Genomic DNA, 13,791 nt, shown 5'->3' with positions numbered 1-13,791 from the left:
TGTGTGTATGAGTGAGCGTGCACATGAGCGTGCGTGGGTGTGTGTGAATCCCTGCATGCATCCCTCTGTGTCCCTGCTGGGCTTTGCTCTGGGTGCCCACTGGCACAGCTCCGGTGTGCAGAGGGCACGCCGATGACCCAAACCAGAGGGAAAGCCTGCCCGTGCCTCGGTTTCCCCAGCAGCACAGGTAGGGGTGGGAAGGCTGATGTCCCCTGCCCGTCCCTGGGGCCACCTAGACCCCTGACTCCCCCCTGCTTCCCCAATGTCCCCCAGCCCATGGGGGTAATGCCTTGTGCACAGCCGCGGGGGCTGGCAGGAGCCTCCTGGCACGGGTCGCTATGGTGAGCCAAACCTCCGCCGCCACAGCCGCAATTACCGGGGCCAGCACAGCTGCTCTCTCCATCTCACCAGGGGCTGGGGGATGGATGCCCTGTCCCCTCGTGACCCCCAGCACCGGCCCCATTGTCCCCCCATGGCCTGCAGCCCTGACCTGTGGCCAGCTGATGCCCCCGTGGGGGGGACACGAGGGTCCCTGGGCCGAAGGGTGTAGCATGGGCTGGCACCATGCCTGCAACTCACCGGGCGCACGCTCCCGGCAAGCTGTTGTTTTGCAGGCAGGTGGTTAAATGAGGCATCGGTGGATACGGTGAGCCATTAACCGGCTGTGCCACGGCGGGGGCCCCTCATTCCCCAGCTGGCCTGCGCCTCGCCGTGATGCAGGAATGCCCACCCGGGCTGCGTGCTCTGCTTGTACCGCGCTCTTGGGGCTCCCCTGCCCCACGGGGCCACGGAGCTCGAGCCCCAGCCCCAAGCCAGGCATGGCATCGCCTGCCTGTCCCTGCGAGGGGCTGGGGACCCCCAGGACCACGGCACAATGATGGCCGGGCGGCTTGTCCCCAGCCCCTCCACCCGTGGGTCAGGGCCAGATGGGTCATCCCCATCCCCCCAGGAGCTGCGGCAACATCTGCCCACGCTCAACATCTGGAGACCCTGTCTAAACCCGGGCTCCTGGATCGCCCCCCCCCCCCTCCGGACCACAGCTGTGCTCGGGGATGGGGGTCCTCGGCCCCACATCCCCATCCTCCTCAGGGATGCAGGTGCTCTGGCTCCGGCTCCCACGTGAGCCTAAAGAGAACCTGTCCTCAGAAGACCTCACCAGCACGAAAGCAGCCCCCGGCCGCGGCGGCAGCAGCGGGTGGCACCAGGCCAGGGCTGGGCAAGCTGACACAAAGGGGCAGATAGGCTGAGCACCCCCTGCTTGGCCAGAGCCCCCTGCCTGGCACAGACCCCCAGCCACCACCATCCTACTCCACCGCATGCATGGTGGGCTGCCTTTGCCCCGCAAACCACTCGCTATCCCATCCTGCCGGCCATGGCACGGCGTCCCTCCTGCTGCAGGGTGCTGGTGCTGGCAGCACCGGCCATGGCACGGCATCTCCCCGTGGTTCCTGGGGAGGGAGCAGGGTGTGAAATGGGCACCAGCCACGCCACGCTGTCACCTCGCTCGGCGGCTGAACACAGAGCTGCGATACCACAAGCACTGGTGCTAATCCCATCAGCCTGGACAGATACTCACTCGATAACTGGGAACCGTTAATATCCCCCCGTGTGGCTCCAGCACTGCCACATGCTGAAGGTCACAGCATCTCCCCCGTGGTGTCCCCAGGAGGGGGGGACCCAGGCGCTGCCTCCCACGGCGTGCAGGGTCCTGCTGCGCCCTGGGGCTGAGCGCGGTGCCCAGCAGCTCCTGCCCAGGGAGCACCAAGCTGTGGGGCAGGTGGGGCTCCTTGCCCTGCATGGCAGCCCCCCACCGTCTTCACAGGGAGGCCAAGTGGGGGGTAAGGGGCTGCCGTACCCGTGCGAGTCAGGCTGCCGCCGTTTGTGGGGTCTGTTGTCCCGGCTGGGGGTCCCAGTCCTGGGTCCCCACCCCACAGTACCACTGGGGCCAAAAGTGGGGTGCAGATACTCCTCGCTCCCACCCCACCTGCTCGAGCTGTGCCAGCAAACGCTTCCACAAAGGTGCCCATCTCCTGCAACAGGGTGGGGGCACCCAGCACCACCCCCAGCCCCGTGCCTGGGCCGCACCGGCCATGGCGTGTGGCACCAGTGCTACGGGGGGGGGGGGCAAACGCCGCCCCGGCTCCATTGCGAAGCCCCCCCAAGAGCCATCGAAGCGGGCGAGGTGCCAGCGGGGGCCGGCACAGGGCACTCGCACGGTGCAGGCAGCCTCTTGGCTGCAAAGGCTGGGAAAAGGGCAGGCAGTTCCTGCCGGCAGCCCGGATGCCATGGTGATGGTCTGCTGCCGGCATGAATACCCATGAGCCGGGGGGGAGCGGGGAGGCCACGGCGAGCTGTGCCCTGAATGCAAAGACCCCGCTGCCGCGTCCCGGCGGTCTGGCGGCACAAAGGGCTGTGGCCACGCACGAGGCTTCGGCGCGGCGTAGGGCTGCGGCACGACACGGCAGTGCCCGGCGGCAGCGGGAGCAGGCGGCAAATGGAGATGCCCCCGTGCCACGCCGGGGCTCACCGGGGCACACCCCGTCACGCCACGCCGGGGTGCGAGGCTGGGGTCCAGGGTCAGGGTGGGATGGACGGGGGCTGGAAGCAGTTCCCTTGGTAACGGCCGGTCCCAGTTTCCACCAATCGATGTGGCGGCGCGGGCGCGCGGGCTGGGAGGGCTCGTGGCCTACATAAACGCCAGGCGGGCACCGCACGCCCGTGCCGCGCCGAAACCCGGCAGATGCGCTTGCGAAGCCATGGCCAGGCTGACGGGCAGCCGGCCCGTAGCCGCTCGCCGTTGGGGCTGCGCCGCCGCTGCCTTCCTCCTCCTCCTCCTCACCGTGCAAGCTGGTAAGGGTAGCTGTGCCGGGGGGAGACGTGGAGGGACCCCCGTGCCGTGGGTCCCGCTGGCCTCGCCGGGTGCCGGGGTGGGGCTCGGCCGCGGCGCGGGTGGCCGGTGATGCCCGTGGGAGGCTGAGCACGGTTCTTCAGCAGCCGTCGCAGCACCTCGGGAGGGATGGATGCGGCTCCTGGATGTGCCGTGCCCCACGGCACCCAGGAGGTGCCAGGGGGTAAGAGCCGGGCTGCGCTCGCCGCAGCCCAGGGAAGGCTCGGTGCTGCGGGTATCCATGTCTGGCACCGCGGGGTGAGGGGCTCCCGATCCCCTTCCCCATCCCCACTCAGCTGGACTTAAGCCGTCGCTGGGAAGGGTAATCCGCTGGCTAGCTGGCCGGCAAGATGGGGATTTGAGAGACATGGGGCCAAATTCACCCTGGGGGGAAGGATGCTCCAGGGAGGGGGTGGGAGTTGTGCTAGGCATGAGGGAAAGGAGGACAGGGAGGAAGGCTCCTTGTGCCTGCAGGAGCACGGAGACCCCTGCCTTGGTCCCTGTTCCCACTAGGAGCCTGCCACTGCGGGGACATGGACACGGGGGGACAGTTGCCCCCAGTGTGTGCCAAAGCTGGGACCAGGCTGGGCTGCCGGCACACACAGCTGGAGGAGGGGAGCAAAACTTTGCCGGGCAGGAGATGCCAGTTCACAGCATCAGCAAGGAGGCAGGGTTCGCACCGGGCGCAGGCACGGCACGGCACGGCAGCTGCCTGCTCAGCGGCACTGACCTGCAGCGATGCCGGGGCAGCCGGTGTCCCCAGGCTGCTTGGACCGCGGGAATGCCGTCCCTGGGTGCGGCGGCAGAGCGTGCCTGACTCCCCACACTCGCGGGCTCTCGTGTGCCCCATGTGTCAATCCGGGACGTGGGGGGTCGGGGGCAATGCCCAGGGCTTGCTCTGCCCTCAGCGGGGATGGGATTGGGGCTGGCAGACCGGGCTGCGAGCCAGCGCTGCCTGGCACAGGGCCATTTCCCAGCACGTCCCAGCCTGGGACACGGTGGTCTCACCCCTTCTGCTGCAGAAAAGAAGTTTTTTGTCTCCTAAGGACACAAATGTCCCCATGTCCCCTCATCCTCCCCACACCCCCTTGGCACCAGCTAGCCCTTCGGCACTGGGGAGAGCGGAGGGAGGATGCGCACAGAGCCAGGCTTCCCCAGCCCCCCGTCAACCACGCATCGCCCCACAGCCGGGCCCTGCTCTGCCGTGCCCTGGCACCCCGTGCCCGGATCCCAGGGTGCAGCACCGGGACGGTCCTCTCTCTCCACAGCCCAGAAAGCCGACCTTAGCGGCGATGCCACGGCGGCCACCATCAACCACTCGCTGACGCTGCTGCAGCGGCTGCAGGAGCTGCTGCAGAACGGCAATGGCAGCGACTCGGTGCTGCGGGTGCGCACGGCCGCCTCCGACGAGGCCAAAGTCTTTCACACCCACCAGCTGCTGCTCAGCCTCCAGAGCGAGGTCTTCGAGAGCCTCTTGCGCAACCAGAGCATCATCACCCTGCATGAGCCGCCCGAGACTGCTGCGCTCTTTGAGAAGTTTATCAGGTACGTGGGGACCCCATGGGATGGGGCCATGAGAAGGGATGTAGCTCCCCTGGGGTCCGTGGGAACCCCACGGGATGGGGATGCCCAGGGGGATGCGGCCAAGAAGGGGAAATGTTCCCCTGGGGACCACAGGGACCCATGAGATGGGCGTGTTGGGAGGGACGCGGCCAAGGAGGGAGGATGCTCCCCTGGGGACCGTGCTATCGGACCCTGCAGCTGGTCAGGGAAGAGGATCGGGGGACACCAGCGTCACCACCCCACACTCTGCCCCAGGTACCTGTACTGCGGGGGGGTCTCCATCCTGCTGCACCAAGCCATCCCCATGCACCAGCTGGCCAGCAAGTACCGGGTGTGGGGGCTGCAGCGCGGCGTGGCCGACTACATGAAGACCCACCTGGCCAGCGAGTCGAGCCAGGGCCACGTGGTGGCCTGGTACCACTACGCCGTGCGTATCGGGGACTCGGCGCTGCAGGAGAGCTGCCTCCAGTTCCTGGCCTGGAACCTCTCGGCCGTGCTGGGCAGCGCCGAGTGGGGCTCGGTGAGCGTGGAGCTGCTGCTGCTGCTGCTGGAACGCTCCGACCTGGTGCTGCACAGCGAGCTGGAGCTCTACACCGCCGTGGAGGGCTGGCTGAATCGCCGGCAGCCCGAGGGTCCCGTGGCCGAACGGGTGCTGCGCGCCATCCGCTACCCCATGATCGCGCCCAGCCAGCTCTTCCGGCTGCAGGCGCAGTCGGCGGTGCTGGTGCGGCACTACAGCGCGGTGCAGGACCTGCTTTTCCAGGCTTTCCAGTTCCACGCCGCCTCCCCCCTCCATTTTGCCAAGTATTTCGATGTCAACTGCAGCATGTTCCTGCCCCGCAACTACCTCGCACCCAGCTGGGGCTCCCAGTGGGTCATCAACAACCCGGCACGGGACGACCGCAGCACCAGCTTCCAGACCCAGCTGGGTCCCAGCAGCCACGACGCCGGTAAGCGGGTGACCTGGAACGTCCTCTTCTCGCCGCGCTGGCTGCCCGTCAGCCTGCGTCCCGTCTACTCGGACTCGGTCTCGGGTGCCGTCCAGCCGGTGCGCATCGAGGACGGTCGCCCGCGGCTCGTCATCACCCCGGCCATGAGCAGCCCCGACTTTGCCGGCGTCAGCTTCCAGAAGACGGTGCTGGTGGGTGTGCGGCAGCAGGGCCGCGTCTTGGTGAAGCACGCCTACAGCTTCCACCAGAGCTCGGACGAGGCGGCCGATTTCCTCGCCCACGCCGACTTGCAGAAGCGCACCTCCGAGTACCTCATCGACAACTCCCTGCACCTCCACATCATCGTCAAGCCCGTCTACCACTCCCTCATCAAAGTGAAGAAGTAACGAGGCAGAGCCCGGTCCTGCCGCCGGACTGTCCCCAGCCCCGCAGGGGGGCTCGCGCTTGGTCCTCCTGCTCCTAGGTAGACGGAGGTCCCCATGCCAGGGAGGGACCCCAGGGCTGCTCTCTGCCGCCCACCCCTCTGCCATTGTCCCCCTGCCACCTCCTGTCTCCGTTGCCATCCCTGGATGCCTGCAGGGAGCTGGGGACGGGGGACACTGGGAGCCCCCCAGCCCCATGCAGGTGGTGCAGGAGGCGAAATGTGCAGTCCACGGCCACGGGCACGTCCTGGGCTCACAAACCCCAACGGGCGAGAGGATGGGGACAGAGACAGCCCGTCCCTCCTGCGATGCCACCCCTGTGGCACTGGGGTCCCTCTGTACCAGGCAGCGAGGTGGCGGCGCTGGATCCGGCTGCCGGCACTGGTACCCCGGCAGCAGCACCCAGGGCTCTGCGGTGAGCTGGGTGCGTGCCCAGGCTGGGGTGGGTGGTCCGGCTGCGTCCCCCGGCAGAGGAGGCTCGGGGGGCACCGACCCCGCTCATGGCCGGCAGCTGCCCCATCCCTGCCCGGGCACCCCCCACCCCCCTTTCCAAATAAAAGCAGAAAGTGATTGTGGGGAGTGTGGGGGCATCTTTGGGGGGTTCCCTGTCCTTGGGGAGAGGCAGGGGCACATCGGGCTGTGCACAGCAGTCACACCACTCCCCAGCTCAGCACGTCTCCTTTTAATGTAACCCCTCAGAAGGACAAAGACCCCTTCAGACGCCCTGCACCCAGGTGGCCCCATCGGTACCTGGTGGTGCTGGGTGGCTGGCTGTGTCCCCCGGGTGCTGAGCACCCACAGCGGTCCTTCCCTAAGCAGCCGTGTGGCTCCAGCTGGGGTCACTGCTCAGCACGGCTGCGTCCCTCCCTGGGGACTTGGGTCCCTGTCTCAGGGTGGGTTTGGCATGGGGAGACCTGGCCCCCTGCCCCTCGCCCCCAGCAGGGTTGCCACCGGGGGGGCTGCACGGGCACAGGGTGCCGCAGGCAGCCCTCAGCACGGGGGATGCCACACGGTGCTGGGGCTGGCGGGATGGGCGCTCAGCTCGCTAGCTTGGCACAGGATCCGGCCCCTCTCCGGCAATGCACTTGGCTCAGTACCGGTGACTCCATCTGTCCTTGCCAGGGGCCCTGGCATCGTTCCTGGTGACGCAGCCGAACAGCGGGTGCTGGCCCTTCCTGGAGGTGCTGGGGAGCTGGAGGGGGAGAGGCAGAGACGGGACCGCAGCACCTGGGGGAAGGGGTGCTGGGCTGGGGCACAGGGTGGGGGCGATGGCCCCTGCACCCTGTTCCCAGCCGGGGGCTCACCTGGCAGCTGGCTGTGCGGGGGCTTTGGTGCAGGGAGGGCGCTGGGGGGTCCCTGAGTTCTGGCTGCCGGCACCCCTACCAGCATGGTGTGCTCAGAGCAGCTCTGCAGCGCTGGGGACGGCAGCAGGGAGCCCCTGGGGGTCACCGGCTGCCGGAGAGAGGGTCCATGGGCATGGTGCTTTAGGGAGGAACCGTGACATGAGCAGGGGACGCACACCATAGGGCGCTGACACGCCGATGGTGGGCAAAAGGATGCCAAGGGGAGCTGGTAGTGGCCTTCCCACCCTGCCCTCCTCCCAAAGGCACGGCATCGCCGCTGGCTCCGCTCTCCCACAGCCCCACTGCCTCCCGGGTCAAGTCAGTGCCACGGTCGCCAGGGGCACAGCCCCCCCCCTACTCTGTGCCTGCACCTACCCCACAGCTGGTCACCTCAAAGGACCGTGACCGCCTCAATCTCCTTCTGCCATCCAGCAACTCCTCCATCCTCCCCGGCTCTCTGCCGCCCTTGCGCACCCGCAGCCAGGTGCCCAAGGAGCGGGTGGCCATCCCTGCCCGGCTGTCCTCGCTGCCGGCGTGCCACAGCCCAGGGCCACCCTGCTTCTCCATGGGCCCCAGTGGGTGCGGGTGGGTGCTCTCCGAGTTGTGGGACCGGCACTGGGCAGCGTTAGCCACGATGCTCTTGGTGCTGCTTGACATCTCCCGGCGCTCTGCGGCACAGCGGCACCCGTCAGCAGGGCACAGCCACGCACCCAGCCCCGCCGGCTGCTCGGCTCACCCCTGCCTGCTGCCAGCGCCGCCTCTGAACTGGTCCCACTGCCCAGGGAGGAGTCGTGCCGGGTGCTCAGGCTGGCCCGTGGTACGCGCTGCTGGAACACACGGCACCCATAAGCATCCCCACCCTGGGGCTTCGGTGCCGCGGGCACGGCTGTGCTCACCGCCTGGGCCGCTGTGCCACGGCCGGGAGGTGGGGTGGGCACCGCCGCCGTGTTCCCCAGCTGCTGCTCCCGCGGGGTCTTCTTGAACACGGGGTTCAGGGGGCTGCTGGAGAGCGGACACCCCTTACCCTCTGCCAGGGCGAGACCCCCATGCCCATGGAGGAGGGTGGATGCCCAAACTTACCTGTCCCCCGTGGGGCGCAGGGGTGGGAGGGTGTCACGGCAAGGTCCCTGCTGCGGCGGCGTGGGGTGCTCACAGCTCTGTGCCCGTGCTCTGTCCCGGTCCAAGTCCGGCCGGCTCTCCGCACCACTCGCCTGTGGGATCTTGGGCAGGGATGTGCCCTGAGTGGAGGACAGGGGGTCAGTGCCTTGTTTAGGGTGCAGCGGGGGGCTGGGGCCACCCTGCCCTACCTTGAGGGTGCTGGTATCCCCGGGGTCGCCTGTCAGCTCCTGCAGGTAGGTCTGGTACAGCTCCTCCAGCGACCGCGGCACCGACAGCCGGTGGTCTGCCAGCGAGAGGGCAGGGTGGAGGGCATCAACCGGCCCACGCACCACGCCACGCCGGGCTCAGATGGCAGCATCGTGACTATGTCGCGACACCGGGGGAGACTTTGCATTGCGGCAGGTCCCATTGCAATAACCCAGTGACATTGCAGGATTCCCAGTGTGACAACACGCGTGAGACCCCCCCCTTGCCACGGCAGAAGTCACAGGAGGGACGCACCGGCGATGAGCTGCTGCTGCTGCTGGATGATGCGGGCACAGAGGACCTGGTGCCGGTTGAAGCGTCGTGCGGTGGCAGCCGGCGGGTGCCGGAGGCCACCCTCGAGCAGGGTGTGGGACCGCGTCTCTGCCAAATCCAGCTCCAGCTGGTGCAGGCGGCACAGCAGGGCCAGCACCTCCCGCTGCTCCTCCGAGCTGCTCCGACACCGCAGGGCCTCCTCCAGCCGCCGCGCATGCTGCTGGCTTTGCTGGAAACGCCGCGCCAGCTCTGCCTGAGGGCACGCAGCGGGGTCACCGTCCCTGCCCATGGCCAGCATTCCCGCCACGGGATCAGCATTCCTGCCAGGGCCCCCTGCCCCTGCCCCACACCCCAGTCTGTGAGTATCCATGTCCCCCTCGGGGCTGCTGGGGGACCCCTGTGCTGCTGGGCTGAGACTCATCAAACTCAGCTCCCTGGTGATGGGGTTTCAGCCGCTGCTGGTGGGGATGGGGCTCCCAAACCTTCTGCTGCCGGAGCCTGCCCTGCTCCTCCAGCAGAGCCGTGATGTTCCCGTGGGCAACAGCCACGTCGGGTGGCTCTGGCACGTCCAACCACTCATCCCCCGTGTCCGAGTCCTCTTCGCCGTCGCCGGGACTGTCCGGCTCCCCCTGCCCCTCCTCGCTCCACTGCTGGCCTCGCAGAGTCCTGCTGTGGGGAGGAAGATGTGGTCTCATCCCCAGCCTGGATCACCTGGGGACCCCATCCCAGGGTGGGGGGCTTCACACTCATGTACTGGGCGAGGGCAAGGAGGTGCTGGGCACGCAGCGCGGTGCCCTCCAGCCGGAGGAGGAGGTGGTGGCGCAGGGCTGCCCGCTCCCGGCAGGCACCGAGCATCTTCTCCCGAACACAGCCCAGCTCCGGGTGGGTACCACACAGCTGAACCTGGGCTGGAGACACGAGGCATCAGCGTGGAGCCCTGGGGGTCCACGGGAGGGTCGGGGGCCGTGCCGTACCCTGGATGTAGGGGATGTCCCGGTGCTTGCCCTGCCCCGGCTGCCCTGGCTCGGCATCCCCCTGGCCCTTGAGGCGCTGGGTCTCCCTGCGCAGGTCAGCCATGACGCTGTACGAGACGCTGAGCAGGTTGTGCCTCACCTGGGATGGGGCCGGTGTGAATGTCCCACGGCCCCGGCACAGCTCAGCCCCAAACAGGTTCCCTGAGCAGGGCATGGCTGATGGAGCAGGTCCCCAAGTAGGATCCCTGAAGACGGTCCCCAAATAGGGTCCCAAGCAGGACAGAGCTGGTGGAGCAGGTCCCCAGGTATGTCTCTGAGTAGGATCCCCAAGCAAGGTCCCCAGGCAGAGAATGGCTGTGTCTCCATAGGATTCCCAAGCACATGGCCATGGAGCAGATCCTGAGCATCCCACAGCCGGCAAAGCAGTGCCCTAAGCAGTTTCCCTACTCTGGGCACCCCTGGAGCGGTGTAGGGGTGAACTCCTCATACCCTCCTTGTTGGGGGACAGCGAGGCCAAGGTTGCTTGGGGAGGGGGCCAGGGGATGGCTGGGGTCCAGGGGAGGAGGGTGCCCGTGTTCCCGGCCCTACCGTGGTGCGGATGCTCTTGGCACGGTGGGCATAGGCAAGGGTGCTGCGGGACTCTTCGAAAGCGGTGCTGGCTGGGCTGATGTGGGCGATCATCACCGTGTGGCTGTTGCCCCCAAGCGAGTCCTGGCCACGGGGAGCATGGCTAAGAGGGACCAGGGCAGGGGAAGCCTGTGCCCCCACCCCAGTTTGGACCATGCCGGGGGGAGCTGGGACCCCCGGCCGCACCTTGAGCAGGCGGGTCAGCTTGCTGTCACGGTAGTTGATGTACTTGGTGCTCGCCCGGTGGCTCAGGGCCTTGATGCAGTTGCCCAGGGCCAGCAGTGAGCGGTTGATGTGGGCTCCCTCCTTCATCCTCTGCCCGCGGTTCTGCGTCTGGGCAGGGAGGGGAAGGCAGAGGGAAAAACCTGGCAAAAGAGGGGACAGGGGGGGCTTCCGAGCCCTGCAGCCCCCCAGGTGGGTGCCGTACCTGTGCTGCCCGCTCAGAGCCTGCCAGGTCGATCATAAAGAGGCGGCCGTGGCGCAGCCCCCTGCCCCGGTGCCGCCGGCGCACGGTGACCTGCAGCACCGCGTGGGAGCGTGACGAGGTGCGGTTGGCGGCCGTGGGCTCCTGCGTCCGCTGCCTGTTCCCTCGCGCCAGCAGCTGCATGACCTGGGGCGGACGGGCAGCGCTGGGCAGGGGGAGGCTTGCTGGATTCTGCCCCCCCCCCATGCCCTAGGAGCACCTGCTGGCTCACCTCGTCGGCGTTGATGGCGGAGACCTCGGTGATGCCAGCCACCTGGACGGTGCCACCGGCGTCCTCCCGCAGCTGCAGGCAGCCCAGCGAGGGGTTCAGCAGGTCCCGGATCATCTCGTTGTAGATCTGGGCAAGGTGAAGGAGCTGGGCACATCCCTCTCCCAGCGTGGGGACCCACGGGGACACAGCGTCCCACGCTGGGCACAAAGATATTTGGCTTGGGGCCATGTGCCATTCGCTGTCCCCCGCCCTTCCTGGGGAGGGGGACTGGCCCCCCACGCCCCTGCCGTACCTCGAGGTAGGACATGGAGACCTCGTACTCCACGTCACCGCTGGTGTCCTCGATGGCCTGGAAGAGCTCGCCCAGGGTGCGGGCACAGATGCCGGGCTCACCATCGGTGCCCAGCATGGTGTAGGTCTTCCCACAGCCTGAGGCAGAGGAGAGGACTCGCTCAGGGCCGGGACCCCTCCATGGCCACGGGGCTGGCCCACTCCCCAAGCCCACATCCCTCACCGGTGGGGCCGTAGGCGAAGACAGTGGCATTGAAGCCGGAGATGACAACCGCGACGAGGCTCTGGGTGGTGGCACGGTACACAGTCTCCTGCGGGAAGGTGAAAGGCTCTGGGGTGCATCCTGCTGCCCCTCACCTCCACCCGCTGTCCTGGGCACCCCAGCTTGCCTCCCCCAGCCCCACATCCCCCCCTCCGTGCCCCAAGGGACCCACCTGGGTGGCTGTGGAGTCGAAGGCCACGTCGAAGACGTAGGATTTCTCCCGGGAGTGGCTCGCATGCAGGACATCATTGGGGTCTTGCATGGGGTCTTGCAGCACCACGACCTGCCAGAGGATGCAAGCGGGGCTGGCCGGGGGGCATGCAACGGTCTGGGGCACCCACCAACCCACTGCTCCGGGGTCACCTCCAGCCTCCCATGGAGGCACAGGACACTCCGGGCATGGCACCTGCCTTTAACGGTGCTCATTAACACCTGGTTGGGCCCTGAGGTGTAACGAGGTGCTGGGACCCCCGTGGGCTGGTGGTATTGTGAGCACAGATTCCCCAGGACATGCGTGGACAGACAGAGGAACCAGGAGCAGCTCCATCCTAGATGGTGGGCGAATTGCCCCGAGCACCCTGTTGGGGCATCGCCTGTGTGCCCCATGGGGAAATGGCTTGCTCGGAGCTGCATCTTCCCCCATGCTCCTGGCTGGGTATCCCGCATTGCCCACAGCAAAGACAGTGGGGTCAGAGCCAAGAAGGGGCACAGTGGCATGGGTGGGGGGCACCCTGGCATGGGTGGGAACACTGGGATGTGCTCCCCAGTGGGTCTGAGCCCTCGTGGGACCCTGCGGGCATCTCTCCCCTGCTTTGCTGGGGCCAACATCCCCTCCGTGCCGGGATGCAAGAGGTGCCCCGGCTAGTGCCGGTGCCGTCGGCGCAGGGCCCTTTGTGCTCCTGAATCGTCCCATTGTCCCCAAGCCTGGCCGGGGCTCAAAGCCAGCTCTGCGTGCGGTGCCAGGGGACCTGCCGGGCCGGCTGCCCCGCTGCACCCACCTGGGCACGGCGGCACAAAGGCATCTCTGTGAGCGTGGTCCGACAAGGTGCCCGCTGCCCAGGCATTGAGAGGTGACTGGAGATGCCAGCACCCCACAGAGACCCCGTGTGTCCCTGTCGCTGGGTGGAATGGCCCCTCGCAGGGTCCCCTGCTGCCAGCATCCTTGCTGGCTCCCATTCCAATGCAGATTTTGACCTTTCCTGTAATGCAAGCTACTCCCTCGCTGCTGCTGCCCTACTTCCAGACCCTGTCTTTTGCGGTCCCCCGCTCCACCCAGGATTGGGGACAGAGGCAGGCAGTACCGGGGTCTCACAGCACTGCAGGAAGGTGGGGATCCTGACCCAGACCCCCCCCCGAGTTTCCCACCCTGCTGCTTTGCTATTGTAGGGTCTCCTGCAGGGGCTGTGAGACTGCAGGGTGCCCCCCCAGCCTGTGCCCCCGGCTGGCACACATGGGCATCGCACACAGCGCTGGGTACCGCCAGGCACGTCCCAGGATACGCACTGCGCCAAGGGTCGCATCCTGCACCGGGATACCCGGCCCTACTGACCCAACGGGATGGGCATGGGGCAGGCAGGGGGCAAAGCACCAGGGTCGGGTGGTGTCCGATGAACCCGTGGGTCCCCATCCCACCGTACCTGCTCGTCGACGCGGTGGGCAATGGGCTTGGCCCCCTCCGCCAGCTCGGCCGCGCTCATCGGACGGATGCGAAGAGCCACCTGCAAGGCACTGGGATGAGCTTGGGGTGGCGGGGAAGGGGACAGGGACACGGGGACACGGACCTGCACGCGAGCCATCGCGGTGGGATCGGGCAGCCGAGGCTTCAGCGGTGCAGTGACGATGCAGCCCCCAGGACTCCCCCCATGTGGGGCACTGCAATTAGAGGTTCATTTTCCTGGGACGAAAGCAAACACCGCTGGGACCGGCCTTAAAGGGGCAGCCGGGCAGCGTGCCCTCCTGCTGGCACTTGGCCCCTCGCTGACGTGGCTCGGGGATGGGTGAGCCCGCGACGGCACAGCGGGAACGGGGGGCTGTTGCCGTGCCTCTGTGCACCCGAACTCCCCCGGGTCCCCCGACAATATTTGCCAAACCAGCCCTGCGGTGCCAAGGTGTTCCATGGCGTGACAAGATAGGCAAGCC

General features: G+C 67.7%; 2 protein-coding genes across 3 annotated transcripts; one reads left to right on the top strand and one right to left on the bottom strand.

Moving 5' to 3' along the window:
- The first annotated feature begins 2,707 nt into the window (after positions 1-2,707).
- On the top strand, positions 2,708-6,393 carry BTBD17 (BTB domain containing 17). Of its 2 annotated transcripts, XM_049812930.1 has the most exons (3): positions 2,708-2,850; positions 4,156-4,432; positions 4,706-6,382. In XM_049812930.1, exons 1-3 carry the CDS (start codon positions 2,757-2,759, stop codon positions 5,784-5,786), a joined length of 1,452 nt encoding a protein of 483 aa, XP_049668887.1. In that variant the 5' UTR covers positions 2,708-2,756; the 3' UTR covers positions 5,787-6,382. The 2 variants fall into 2 exon arrangements, with proteins under 2 accessions (XP_049668887.1, XP_049668886.1); XM_049812929.1 differs by lacking the exon at positions 2,708-2,850 and having other exon boundaries at positions 3,678-4,432; positions 4,706-6,393.
- Positions 6,394-6,555: 162 nt separating this feature from the next.
- Positions 6,556-13,506, bottom strand: KIF19 (kinesin family member 19). Its single transcript, XM_049812932.1, is given in 20 exon segments — positions 6,556-6,943; positions 6,946-7,054; positions 7,056-7,304; positions 7,541-7,833; positions 7,902-8,167; positions 8,246-8,403; positions 8,473-8,567; positions 8,786-9,056; positions 9,286-9,472; positions 9,558-9,711; positions 9,778-9,916; positions 10,366-10,488; positions 10,591-10,737; positions 10,832-11,014; positions 11,100-11,225; positions 11,392-11,528; positions 11,614-11,701; positions 11,825-11,935; positions 13,290-13,370; positions 13,434-13,506. Coding segments are annotated over 20 exon segments (3,063 nt in total). The 5' UTR covers positions 13,449-13,506; the 3' UTR covers positions 6,556-6,812.
- Positions 13,507-13,791: the final 285 nt, after the last annotated feature.

The sequence above is a fragment of the Accipiter gentilis genome, chromosome 10, assembly GCF_929443795.1.
Source record: "Accipiter gentilis chromosome 10, bAccGen1.1, whole genome shotgun sequence".
Lineage (NCBI taxonomy): Eukaryota > Metazoa > Chordata > Aves > Accipitriformes > Accipitridae > Astur > Astur gentilis.
This window is presented reverse-complemented; position numbering and strand designations above follow the sequence as displayed.